This window comes from Pan paniscus, chromosome 20 (assembly GCF_029289425.2).
Source record: "Pan paniscus chromosome 20, NHGRI_mPanPan1-v2.0_pri, whole genome shotgun sequence".
NCBI lineage: Eukaryota > Metazoa > Chordata > Mammalia > Primates > Hominidae > Pan > Pan paniscus.
Window position 1 is genome coordinate 11,152,635 of NC_073269.2, and position 12,592 is coordinate 11,165,226.

The following is a 12,592-nucleotide window of genomic DNA, read 5'->3' on the forward strand; positions in this document are numbered from 1 at the left end:
CTTGAGTTTGGGGTTTTAGTGTCTTGGCCCTTTAAGGAATAATTGCGGGGAAAGGGGAAAAGGAGATAGGAAGAACCGTTTGGAGCGGGGAAGGAAGATGAGAGGACGAGAGGGACCCCGGGGATTTGGAAAAAATGGGTGGGGGTTCTTTAAGGGGTCGGTCCAGCGGCGTCGAGCGGCAACGTTGCTTTAAAAGGGGGCGGAGCGTCCGTTGGGCCCCGCCCCCGAATCGCAGGGCTTGGGCTCCGCGCGGGTGGGGGCGTGGCAGAGCGTGCAGGGGGGCGTGGAAGAGTCTGGGGTGGGCGGGGCCGGGCGGGGCGGGGCGGGGCCAGGCGCACCGCCCTCGGCTGAGTCTCCCCGGGGAGGGCGGAGGGCGGCGGGCGGCGGGCGGCGGGCGGCGGGGACCGGGTGCGGTGGTGGCTGCGGCGGCGGCGGCGGCGGCGGGAGCAGCATGGATTGGGGCACTGAGCTGTGGGTAAGTCCAATCGGCCCGCCTCTAAGTTCCCCTTTGCTGGGGTCCAGGCACCCCCCTTTTGTCCCCAATGTATCTTAGAGGGGGCTCCGCGCCTTTCCCTTCCACCGACCCCTGGGTCCCCGCCCTCCACCCTCCGCTCTCTCTCGAAGTTTATCTGGGAGTCTCAGCACGCTCAGGGGCGAAGGGCGACTTTGCCGGACCGGAGTGGGGAAACTGAGGCACAGGGTTGAGAATGAGGCGGGCAGAAGGAATCCTGGGGCCAGGCCGGGGCGGCTGAGAGAGGTCACCTATTTTGGGCGCCCTGGCCGGGCAGGCGGCTTATCTTACGGCCCCTGGGTCCCTGCCCGTCGTCCGCCTGTCCGGCTAGGAGGGGGGAGGGGACCCTCTGGTCACCCTCATCCCCACCCACGTGGGACCTAGAAGTCCTGACCGCCCTTTCCCTCGCCTTTAATCAACACCTAGGGGCTGGGGACGCTCATGGAGGGGAAGGGGGATGCTAAGCTCGGCCTGATCCCCCTCCCTGGCTTCCCCCTGCTCACCCCAGGCCCAGGGCGGGACCGCCCCCTGGTCGCCTATAACCTCAGCCCTGGAAGCCCCAGAAATTTCCCCCTATCCTAGCCGGACCTCTGACCCCTCCCCTTCCTGGGGGCGGTGGAATCACTGAGTTCTTAGTGCAGCGGGGGTAACCAGACTGCCACCCCCTCCTCCAATTCTGCGATTTCTTTTGGATGTGTAGTGGGGTCAGTGGGGTAAATTGAGTCACCCATCGGGGGATCCCTGGAAGCAGGGAGATTCAGGGAACCTGGTGCCTGCCCCCTGGCCACTCAGGGGCTCCCAATCTGCCAGGAACCCTGCCCCTCTGGCCTTGACTCACGCCGGGCCGGCCGGATTTTCCGGAATCCGGGGGGATTAGGGGAGCCCGAGCTGGGGGAGTGGCCCTGTCCCCTTCCACGCCCCTCTTGGAGGTCCTATGACGGAGACCTCCATCTCCCGGCCGGGGTGGCTGGGGCCTGGGCGCTGTTCTCCGGCCCTTCCCGGGAAGGGGAGGGGGTTCCCGCCAGTTTCCTGCCTCCCCCCGCGCCACGCCGGGGCGGCGCCGGGAAGCCACTCCTTCTAGGAGCGCAGAGCCTTGGCCCTCCCTGGGAGTCTGGTCGGCGGGCTGTGGGGTCCCAAAATCGTGACCCCGGCCCCTCTCCCCTCCTCCCCCACCATGTCCCATGTCAGGATCAGTTCGAGGTGCTCGAGCGCCACACGCAGTGGGGGCTGGACCTGTTGGACAGATATGTAAAGTTCGTGAAAGAACGCACCGAAGTGGAACAGGCTTACGCCAAACAACTGCGGTGAGACCCTGGGGTGGACGCTACGGAGGACGCGCCTGGGGCGACGGGGAGCGGTGGGAGGGCTGCGGGCTCAGCCCTCCTACCTCTGTCTCCCCTTAGGAGCCTGGTGAAAAAATATCTGCCCAAGAGACCTGCCAAGGATGATCCTGAGTCCAAGTAAGGTTGGAGAGGGGCTGCAGGGCTAGATTTGTGGGGGAAGGCGGTGCATGGGTCTCACTTCCCCTCCCTCAGCTGGGACACCCCACCGCTCCTCTCACTTCCCCTTCCAGAGGTGAGAGCATGGATGCAAGATGCGGGATTATCTGGCTTGGAATCCTGAGTCCACTACTATGTAGAGGAATTGACTTGGGCTTGTGACTCAGGTTTTCTGCCATTATTTTCCTTAACTGTTAAATACAGAGGCCCCAGCAGTTACAAAACCAGTAACTTTGGGCAGATGACTTAAAGTTTTGCGCCTCTGTTTTCCTCATCTGTGAAATGGAATGATGACGATTCCTCCAGCTTTGTAGGGCTTTCATGAACACGAGCTGAATGAATGTGTTTAAACAGTGTGCAGTCCATATCAAACGCCGTAAGGAGCATTTGACTTTGAGTCCCCAATTCCAAAATCCAAAAAAGCCCTGGAAATCAAGTTGTTTTGGTCACTTGTTTGGCAGCAATCTCTGACCTGAACTTTTTGTTAATTGTAGTTTTTTTTTTGACAGAGTTTCACTCTGTCCTCCAGGCTGGAGTGCAGTGGCCCCATCTCAGCTCACTGCAACTTCCGCCTCCCAGGTTCAAGCGATTCTCCTGCCTCAGCCTCCCTAGTAGCTGGGATTACAGTCACCTGCCACCATGCCCAGCTAATTTTTATATTTTTAGTACAGACAGGGTTTCACCATGTTAGCCAGGCTGGTAATTGTAGTTTTGACTTTTATCCCACTTAGTGTGAATGTTAACACCTCTCATTGTAAAATTAAAAAAAAAAAATAGGGTTGGGCACAGTGGCTCACACCTGTAATCCCAGCACATTGGGAGGGTGCGCAGGTGGATCACTTGAGGTCAGGAGTTCGAGAGCAGCCTGGTCAACGTGGTGAAACCTTGTCTCTTCTAAAAATACAAAAATTAGCCAGGCGTTGTGGTGCGCGCCTGTAATCCCAGCTACTCAGGAGGCTGAGGCATGAGAATCGCTTGAACCCGGGAGGCGGAGGTTGCAGTGAGCCAAGATCGCACCACTGCACTCCAGCCTGGGCGACAGAGTGAGACTCTGTCTCCAAAAAAAACAGATACGGTGTTTGATTACAAAATGATGTCCCCAGCCCCACTGAGATGATGCAGAAAAGATGGTATAAGCTTTGTACACCATCTTTAAAAACTGGAAAATTCTGTGTTCCAATATACATTCAAGGTCCAGTGCGGTGGCTCACACCTGTACTCCCAGCACTTTGGGAGGGTGAGGCGGGAAGATGCGGAGTTCGGGGGGATTGGAGTTTGAGACCTCATCTGAAAAAAAAAAAATTAGCCAGGTGTGGTGGCGTGTGCCTGTGGTCCCAGCTATTTGGGAGCCTGAGGTGGGAGGATCACTTGAGCCCAGGAGTTTGAGGCTGCAGTGAGACGCGATCATGCCACTGCACTACAGCCTGGGTGACAGCAAGACCCTGTCTCAAAAAAAAAAAAAAAAAAAATCTACTCAAGGGTTGGGGTTAAGGAATATGGACCAGAATTTGTCATCGCTTCAAGGATTACATTCTTGGGGCTTAACCCTTTTCCACCTGGAGGTGCGTCCTGGGGCATCAGCCTGCTCGGGAGGAGGGGCCTGACTCCCTGTTCCCCGATTCTCATCCAACCCCAGATTCAGCCAGCAACAGTCCTTCGTACAGATTCTCCAGGAGGTGAATGACTTTGCAGGCCAGCGGGAGCTGGTGGCTGAGAACCTCAGTGTCCGTGTATGTCTTGAGCTGACCAAGTACTCACAAGAGATGAAACAGGAGAGGAAGATGGTGAGGAGCCCCCCGATTCAGGTTTTACAAAGGGCTTCTGCTGGAACCCTGGCGAGCCTTATCACTCTTCTTTCTGTAGCACTTCCAAGAAGGGCGGCGGGCCCAGCAGCAGCTGGAAAATGGCTTTAAACAGCTGGAGAATGTGAGTTTGCAGAGGTAGCAGTGACTGTGGCCCGGAGGCACAGGGGCAGGGTTGCGGATCCGGAGTCAGGGAGCTGCCCTCTTTGTCAGACCTGGACCTTCCCTCCCCCATAGGCTTCCAGTACTCCCTTGTCCCCTACTTACTGGATGACATCCCAATAATCCCTGAAACCTTGGTTTCCCACCCTGCTGTCTTTGGGATGGTGGCTCCCTCACTCCGGTTCTGTCCCCTACACAGAGTAAGCGTAAATTTGAGCGGGACTGCCGGGAGGCAGAGAAGGCAGCCCAGACTGCTGAACGGCTAGACCAGGATATCAACGCCACCAAGGCTGATGTGGAGAAGGTGTGTGTGTGGGGGGGGGGGGGGGGCGGGGTCTGGGACAAGCTTGGGGAGTCCGAGTGGGACGTGACCGGAACCTGGCAGTACCTTCCACCTCTGCATTCTTCAGGCCAAGCAGCAAGCCCACCTTCGGAGTCATATGGCCGAAGAAAGCAAAAACGAATATGCGGCTCAACTCCAGCGCTTCAACCGAGACCAAGCCCACTTCTATTTTTCACAGATGCCCCAGATATTCGATGTGAGTGCTCCCAGTTCTCAGACCTACCTTCCTGAAAGCCTCCAAATGTTTGCCAACTCCTACGCATTCATCAAAACCCCAGCTGCAATGTCCCAGTCCCTAGATTGAAAGGGAATCAGAAACCTATAGTAACAGTGAGCTGTGCTTTTAGTCAGCTGTTCTTCCTGCTGGGCATGCCTTTTACTTGTTTGTTTATTTACTTCTATAGAGAGATGGGGCCTGGCTCTGTCACCCGGGCAGGAATGCCGTGGCGTAATCACAGCTCACTGCAGCCTGGAACCCCTGTGCTCAAGCGACCTTTCTTTCCTTTTGAAATTCCTACTTATTCTTCTAAGCTCCACCTCTAACAACCCCTCTGAAAGGTCTCGAATTCCCCCTCTCCTGTTTCAATCTAGCGCTCCAGTCTCCACTCCATCCGTGGCCCTGGGAGTATCAGGGCTGGTTCTGCTTTTTCTTCAAATCCCTGTTCCCTTGTCTCCTCCTTTGAGAAGCGTTTGCTGACCCCCTAGGCAGGCGTCCCCCTCTGAGATCCCCCTGGCCCTGTGTCTCTTCCCCAACCACAGTGGGCTGGAGTCTCTCTTCCCGACTCTGTCTTCCCCTCCAGACTGGCTTGGGGCTGGGGCCAGCGTGGAGCGCGATCATATTTGCAGAGTGAATCACTGTGCTTCTAGTCCCTCTGTTAGCACCCCTGAGCCACCCTTGTCCCTGTCCTTACAGAAGCTCCAAGACATGGATGAACGCAGGGCCACCCGCCTGGGTGCCGGGTATGGGCTCCTATCGGAGGCCGAGCTGGAGGTGGTGCCCATCATAGCCAAGTGCTTGGAGGGCATGAAGGTGGCTGCAAATGCTGTGGATCCCAAGAATGTGGGTGCCTGGTCTGGGTCCACTGGGCTACGGGAAGGGCAGAGGGAGGTCCCCATAGGCTAGGCACTCGACTGCTCATCCACTGTCCCCCTCCCCCAGGACTCCCACGTCCTTATAGAGCTGCACAAGTCAGGTTTTGCCCGCCCGGGCGACGTGGAATTCGAGGACTTCAGCCAGCCCATGAACCGTGCACCCTCCGACAGCAGTCTGGGCACCCCCTCGGATGGACGGCCTGAACTCCGAGGCCCGGGCCGCAGCCGCACCAAGCGCTGGCCTTTTGGCAAGAAGAACAAGGTGGGGGCCGGGACCCTTGGGATGGTGGGGGAGAAGGACAGTGAAGTGGGGACAGTGGGGCCCCTATTGAGTCAGCCCCAGCCGCCTGAACACTGAGTCCCGGGCAGGAATTTTCCTCTTGGCTGCCAGCCCGGACTGGAGGGAAGGAAGGCGGGCGGGCCGATTGGCCTGGGAGTCCCCCGAGGCGAAGGTGGGGGCGGGGTGGGGAGGTGGGGAGGTCTGTGGCGTTTGTCTGCTGCTTCTCGGGATGCTGGGAGAAAACCTGCTGGTGGAATTCAGGGCTGGCCTGAGGGCTGGTGACACCATCCCTGGGGACTCCCCGAGTTTCTCTCTCCATCCTGCTGATGGGACTCTGGGAGCCGCCCTGCATGTCCTGCTTTCTTGGGTTTTTGGATTTTAATATACCTTAGCACCCTTGGTTTATACCTTTGATTTATACTTTGGGTCCCTCTTCACTTACACTCTCATACCTCTCCTTGACTTAACACCTGTGATCCCCGAGCTTAAACTTCTGATGCCCCTAACCCCTCTCATCTTCCTGCCTTCCACTCCCTCTCGGCTTGTGGTTTTATTTTTGTTTATTTATTTTTGTCCTCTGTGGCCTCATACCTGTCTGAGACCTTGATTCCTGCATGCGTCTTCTAGACTGTCAGCCCAGAAAGCTAAGTGGACAGAGAGACATGGGCCTCCCTGCCTCCTGGACCCATGCTTGCTCCCGGACATAACATTCCAGAGACCTAGGAGATACCGGGGGAGTGAGAGTTCTGGCTTTCGGGCTTACAGTTCAACATCCTCCCCGCCACCTTCCAGATTTTTTTGTGTCGCTCCTGCATGCGTTTTCTCTGTGTGGTTGTGCATCTTGAGTTGTGGTTTTCTTACCGTTTTTTTCTTTCTCCGTTTTGTTTTTCCTTTTTCCTTTTTTTGCGTCCATCCGTCCGTCCGTGCGTCCATCCCTCCGTCCATTCGTCCTCACTCTCTACATCCTCCTATGCCCCCCCACCCCTTCAACCTATCCCCCTCCCCGGCCCCCGCCGGTAGCCTCGCCCCCCACCCCTCTCCCCCCTGGGGGGCCCCGTACCCTCGGCATTGCCTAACGGACCCCCGTCCCCCCGCTCCGGCCGTGACCCCTTGGCCATACTGAGCGAGATCAGTAAGTCGGTCAAACCGAGGCTAGCATCCTTCCGCAGCCTTCGAGGCAGCCGTGGGGTAAGTGAGGCCTCGGGGCAGGAGGAGGTGGTGGCCCTAGCCTGCCCAGCGGCGGGTGGCGGGACCCTGGGCTCGCTTCCTGCCGCTGGCTGGGCCCCTCTTCCCTGGTTGCCCAACCCAGACCTGCTTTGCTCTGTGCATGGCCTCGCTGCCAAGAACCATGGCTGGGGAAGGGCGTGAAATATCTCAGACGGGTGCAGAGTCTGGCAGGCTAGACTCCTTGATCCCAAATTCAGCCCTCTACCCACCTTGCAGACAGTGGTGACCGAGGATTTTAGCCACCTGCCCCCAGAGCAGCAGCGAAAACGGCTTCAACAGCAGTTGGAAGAACGCAGTCGTGAACTTCAGAAGGAGGTTGACCAGAGGTAAGGTGGTGGCATAGGGAAGGACAGGCAAGGAACATGATAAAATAGTAAATGAACTTCATTTATTTGTTTATTATTTTATTTTATTTATTTTATTATATTTTATTTTGTGACAGGGACTTAGTCTGTCGTCCAGGCTGGAGTGCAGTGCTGTGATCTTAGCTCACTGCAATCGCCACATCCCAGGTTCAAGCAATTCTTGTGCCTCAGCCTGCCGATTAGCTAGGACCACAGACATGCACCAGCTAATTTTTATATTTTTAGTAGAGGCGGGGTTTCCCCATATTAGCCAGGCTGTCTTGAACTCCTGGCCTCAGTTGATCTGCCTGCCTTAGCCTCCCATAGTGCTGGGATTATAGGCATGAGCCACTGCCCTGGTCTGTAAATGAATGACATTTAAATGGTACTCAAAGATCTCTCCAATAATCCCAAGGCCCCGACGGTTTTACAGGTGATTCCTACCACACTTAGTTACTTCTTGGCCAGGTGCAGTGGCCCGTGCCTGCAATCCCAGCATTTTGGGAGGTTGAGGCAGGAGGATCATCTGAGCCTAGGAGTTTGAGACCTGCCTGGGCAACAGAGTAAGACCCCATTTCTAGCAAAAATAAAAAAATTAGCTGGGTGTGGTGGTTTGTGTCTGTAGTCCCAGCCACTTGGGAGGCTGAGGTGGGAGGATGGCTTAAGCCTGGGAAATTGAGACTACAGTGAGCTGCGACTGCACCACTTGCACTTCAGCCTGGGTGTCAGAGTGAGACCCTGTCTCAAAAAGAAAAAAAGAAACAGTTACTTCTTGTCTTATACAAGTCATTCCAACAAACAGAAAGAGTGTGAAAGCTGTCAACCTCTTTAGGCTGAAGAATCCTGGTTCCCAAATCAGTGGCCAAGAATTCAATAAGATAAAATTAAGGGCTCATTTTACCTTATTTATGATCATAGAGGCAAAATCCTAGCCAAGCAAATCCAGTGTTTAAAAAATAATACATCACTTTGGGAGGCCAAGGAGGGCAGATCACGTGAGGTCAGGAGTTCGAGACCAGCCTGACCAACATGGTGAAACCCCGTCTCTACTAAAAATACAAAAACTAGCTGGGCATTGTGGCACACGCCTGTAATTCCAGCTACTTGGGAGGCTGAGGTGGGAGAATCGCTTGAACCTGGGAGGCGGAGGTTGCAGTGAGTCAAGCCTGCACCACTGCACTCCAGCCTGGGTAACACAGCGAGTCTCTACCTCAAATAATAATAATAATAATAATAATAATAATAATAATAATAATACATTAGCCGAGCGCAGTGGCTCATGCCTATAAGCCCAGCACTTTGGGAGGCTGGGTAGAAGGATCACTCACTTGAGCCTAGGAGTTCAAGGCCAGCCTGGGCAATGTAGTAAAACCCCATCTCTTAAAAGAAGAAGAAGAAGAAAAACCCAAGTAAATTTTTTTAAAAACTAAAAAAAAAAAATCCACCATTGGTTGGGTTTTATCCCAATAATGCAAAGATAGTTCAATATCAAAAAATGTATCCATCTAGTTCACCACATTAATTGGCTAAAAGAAAAGCAGCATATGGTTATCTATTTAATAGCTCAAACACTTAAAATATTGACAATAAAAAAATCTGGCAGATTAAAAAAAAAATCTTTACTCACTCTTTCCAGGCAACAAAATCCTCTTCCCAGTTCTGTTACATAATAGGAATGATGTTTGCCACTTGCAAACAGGCAGCCAAATTATATTTTGCCATTTGCATGTAACCTCTTGGACAGAATGGCTTTTATTGGTGTAAAGTTCCATTCAGAACTCTCTAGTTCCTGAGTTTCTATGGTGGAGGGGTTAAGGGTGCATGTTCTAGAGTCACGACAAACTGGACTTGATTTCCAGCTTTATCTCAGGACTTGGGCAGCTTGTTTTACCTTTTAATTCCTCAGTTTCTTCATCTGTAAAGTGGATCAGGTATTAGAACTGGAATGAAGTTGGCAGGGTGCAGTGGTTTACGCCTGTAATCCAAGCACTTTGGGAGGCCGAGGCAGGCAGATGGCTTGAGGCCAGGAGTTTGAGACCAGCTTGGCCAACATATGGAAATCCTGTCGCTACTAAAAATATAAAAATTAGCCAGGCGTGGTGGCGTGTGCCTGTAGTCCCAGCTACTCCAGAGGCTGAGGCACGAGAATCACTTGATCCCGGGAGGCACGGGTTGCTGTGAGCCGAGATTGCGCCACTGCATTCCAGCCTGGGCGACAGAGTGAGACTGTGTCTCAAAAAAAGATAAAAAATGACTGGAAGGAAGTTGAGCTCAGATCTGGTCTTTTCCAAAGGTCCATTATAGTCGTGACTACCTGTATATATAGACATAGAGGAGACAGGGATGAGAAACTGATGATAATGATAACAGTATTTATTAGTCACTTACTGCATTCTAGGCACTATTCAAAACAGTGTACATGGATTTATTCAAATTTTCAAGGTTTCCTGAGAGATTGTATGCAGACTTAAGATCTGTCTTGTTTAGTGTTATATTTATCTTTATTTATTTTTTCCCCTGCCCCCCCTTCTTTTTTTTATTTTTTAAAAATTATTTTGATTTTTTACTAGAGACAAAGTCTCACACCATTGCCCAGGCTGGTCTTGAACTCCTGGCCTCAAGTGATCCTTCCACCTCAGCCTCCCAAAATAATGCTGGGATTACAGATGTGAGCCACCACGGCCAGCCCAGTGTTATATTTCTGATGCTTGGAATAGGACCTGTATGCAGTAGGTACTCAATATGTATATGAGTAATAGTGAGGACTTACTAGGTATCAGGCATTGCATTAATCCTCACAGTGACCCACATGAGATATTAGGATCATTATCTCCATTTCCAAAATAAGCAAACAGCAGTGGGGGTTCAATGATTTAAGCCAAGCTCACACAGCTAGGAAATATTCAAACTGAGATTCGAACCCAGGCAGTCGGGCACTAGTATTTGCATCCTTAACCATTGTCCTGCCTTGCTATTTGCTCCTTGATGCAAAACCCCTGTTTTTTGCTTGTTAAATCACATGGAGCCCGGTGCTGTGGCTCATGCCTGTAATCCCAGCACTTTGGGAGGCTGAGCCAGGAGGATCCCTTGAACTCAGCCTGGGCAACATAGCCAGACCCCATCTCTACTAAAAATTTTTGAAAAATCAGGCGAGTGTGGTGATGTGGGTCTATAGTCCCAGTTACTCAGGAGGCTGAGGCAGGAGTATCACTTGAGCCCGGGAGGTTAAGGTTGCAGTGAGCCATGATTGCACCACTGCACACCAGCCTGGGGAAAGAGTCAGAGTGAGACCCTGACTCAAACAAAACAAAACAACAGCAACAAAAAAACTCACACGGAACTATGTTTTCCTTTCTATCCTGTCTCCCTTGTCATAGGGAAGCCCTAAAGAAAATGAAGGATGTCTATGAGAAGACACCTCAGATGGGGGACCCCGCCAGCTTGGAGCCCCAGATCGCTGAAACCCTGAGCAACATTGAACGGCTGAAATTGGAAGTGCAGAAGTATGAGGTCAGGAAAGACCCTGGGGAGGGGCGGGAGCCAGCGGGCCTGGCTGAGTCACTGCTGGGTGGGGTGGGGGGTCGGGGACAGGGGAGGTGTTCGGAGCGGGGGGTCTCCAGCTGTTTTCCATCACAGCCTTGGCTGTGCGTGGGTGATCTCAGGGAACCTCTGGATCCAAAGTGGGCTGACCCCGGAGCTCTGCCCTGGAACGATTTTCCTGTCCCCTCCTCCCAGGCGTGGCTGGCAGAAGCTGAAAGTCGAGTCCTTAGCAACCGGGGAGACAGCCTGAGCCGGCACGCCCGGCCTCCCGACCCCCCCGCTAGCGCCCCGCCAGACAGCAGCAGCAACAGCGCATCACAGGACACCAAGGAGAGGTGAGGGGTGACGTCAGAGTGGGTCTGTTCCCAGGGTCCCAGGAGGGCCTGTCTTTATCTGCCGAATTATCCCCAAACAGCTCTGAAGAGCCTCCCTCAGAAGAGAGCCAGGACACCCCCATTTACACGGAGTTTGAGGAGGATTTCGAGGAGGAACCCACATCCCCCATAGGTCACTGTGTGGCCATCTACCACTTTGAAGGTGAGAACGGCCAGAGTGGGCTTGGCGGGGTATGGGAGGCAGTGTCTCTGGCTAGGTTCAGTTTAAATTCGCCTAAAGCAGGGCTGGGCGGGTGGCTCAGGCTTGTAATCCCAGCACTTTGGGAGGCTGAGGCAGGCAGATCACTTGAGGTCAAGAATTCCATACCAGCCTGGCGAACACGGTGAAACCCCATCTCTACTGAAAATACAAAAATTAGCCAGGTGTGGTGGCACACGCCTGTGATCCCAGCTACTCGGGAGGCTGAGGCAGGAGAATCCCTTGAACCTGGGAGGTGGAGGTTGCAGGGAGCCAAGATCCGCGCTGCTGCGCTCCAGCCTGGGCGAGAGCGAGGCTCTGTCTCAAAAATTAAAAATAAAAATAATAAATTTGCCTAAAGCAGATCTGGGCCCACCCCCACCCCCATCACAGGGTCCAGCGAGGGCACTATCTCTATGGCCGAGGGTGAAGACCTCAGTCTTATGGAAGAAGACAAAGGGGACGGCTGGACCCGGGTCAGGCGGAAAGAGGGAGGCGAGGGCTACGTGCCCACCTCCTACCTCCGAGTCACGCTCAATTGAACTCTGCCAGAGACGGGAAGAGGGGGGCTGTCGGCTGCTGCTTCTGGGCCACGGGGGGCCCCAGGACCTATGCACTTTATTTCTGACCCCGTGGCTTCGGCTGAGACCTGTGTAACCTGCTGCCCCCTCCACCCCCAACCCAATCCTACCTGTCACACCGGACAGACCCGCTGTGCCTTCTACCATCGTTCCACCATTGATGTACATACTCATGTTTTACATCTTTTCTTTCTGCCGCTCGGCTCCGGCCATTTTGTTTTATACAAAAATGGAAAAAAAAAAAAGAAATTATATAAAGTTCCTAGAGTCGGTGTCTTATTAGAGGATTTAAATACTGGGACTGGAAGTATCTAACACCACGTTTCTTACAGGCCACACAGGGAATGAGGAAGGGGAGGTGATCTTGGGCACACCTTGGGTCAACCCTGCCCCTTTCTGGAAGTTGGCCTATGTCATTGTCAGTGGGTGTCTGCTTGTGACTCAGGTAGGGAGAAGGATACCAAGTTTCTTTTTTTTTTTCTTTTTGAGACAGTTTCACCCAGTTGCCCAGGCTGGAGTGCAGTGGCGTACGTGATCTCAGCTCACTGCAGACTCCATCTCCCGAGTTCAAGCAATTCTGCCTCAGCCTCCCAAGTAGCTGGGATTACAGGCACACACCATCATGCCCAGCTAATTTT

At 53.5% G+C, this 12,592-nt stretch overlaps 1 protein-coding gene across 3 annotated transcripts; it reads left to right on the forward strand.

Moving 5' to 3' along the window:
* The first annotated feature begins 349 nt into the window (after positions 1-349).
* On the forward strand, positions 350-12,212 carry TRIP10 (thyroid hormone receptor interactor 10). 3 transcript variants are annotated; one of them, XM_003819348.6, is made up of 15 exons: positions 350-475; positions 1,700-1,815; positions 1,915-1,971; positions 3,647-3,794; positions 3,874-3,936; positions 4,174-4,278; positions 4,385-4,513; positions 5,231-5,377; positions 5,477-5,671; positions 6,710-6,877; positions 7,133-7,242; positions 10,638-10,770; positions 10,996-11,135; positions 11,216-11,337; positions 11,767-12,212. In XM_003819348.6, the coding sequence occupies exons 1-15, from the start codon at positions 452-454 to the stop codon at positions 11,913-11,915; spliced, it is 1,806 nt and encodes a 601-aa protein (XP_003819396.1). In that variant the 5' UTR covers positions 350-451; the 3' UTR covers positions 11,916-12,212. The 3 variants fall into 3 exon arrangements, with proteins under 3 accessions (XP_003819396.1, XP_003819395.1, XP_003819397.1); XM_003819347.6 differs by lacking the exon at positions 6,710-6,877; XM_003819349.5 differs by lacking the exon at positions 6,710-6,877 and having other exon boundaries at positions 360-475; positions 11,738-12,030.
* Positions 12,213-12,592: the final 380 nt, after the last annotated feature.

Excerpts from the sequence above, each read along its gene's own strand:
- TRIP10 (XM_003819348.6), top strand. The coding sequence starts at position 452 with ATGGATTGGGGCACTGAGCTGTGG. Across the intron at positions 4,279-4,384 it reads CCAAGGCTGATGTGGAGAAG|GCCAAGCAGCAAGCCCACCT; the intron begins GTGTGTGTGTGG and ends TGCATTCTTCAG. Across the intron at positions 5,378-5,476 it reads ATGCTGTGGATCCCAAGAAT|GACTCCCACGTCCTTATAGA; the intron begins GTGGGTGCCTGG and ends CCCCTCCCCCAG.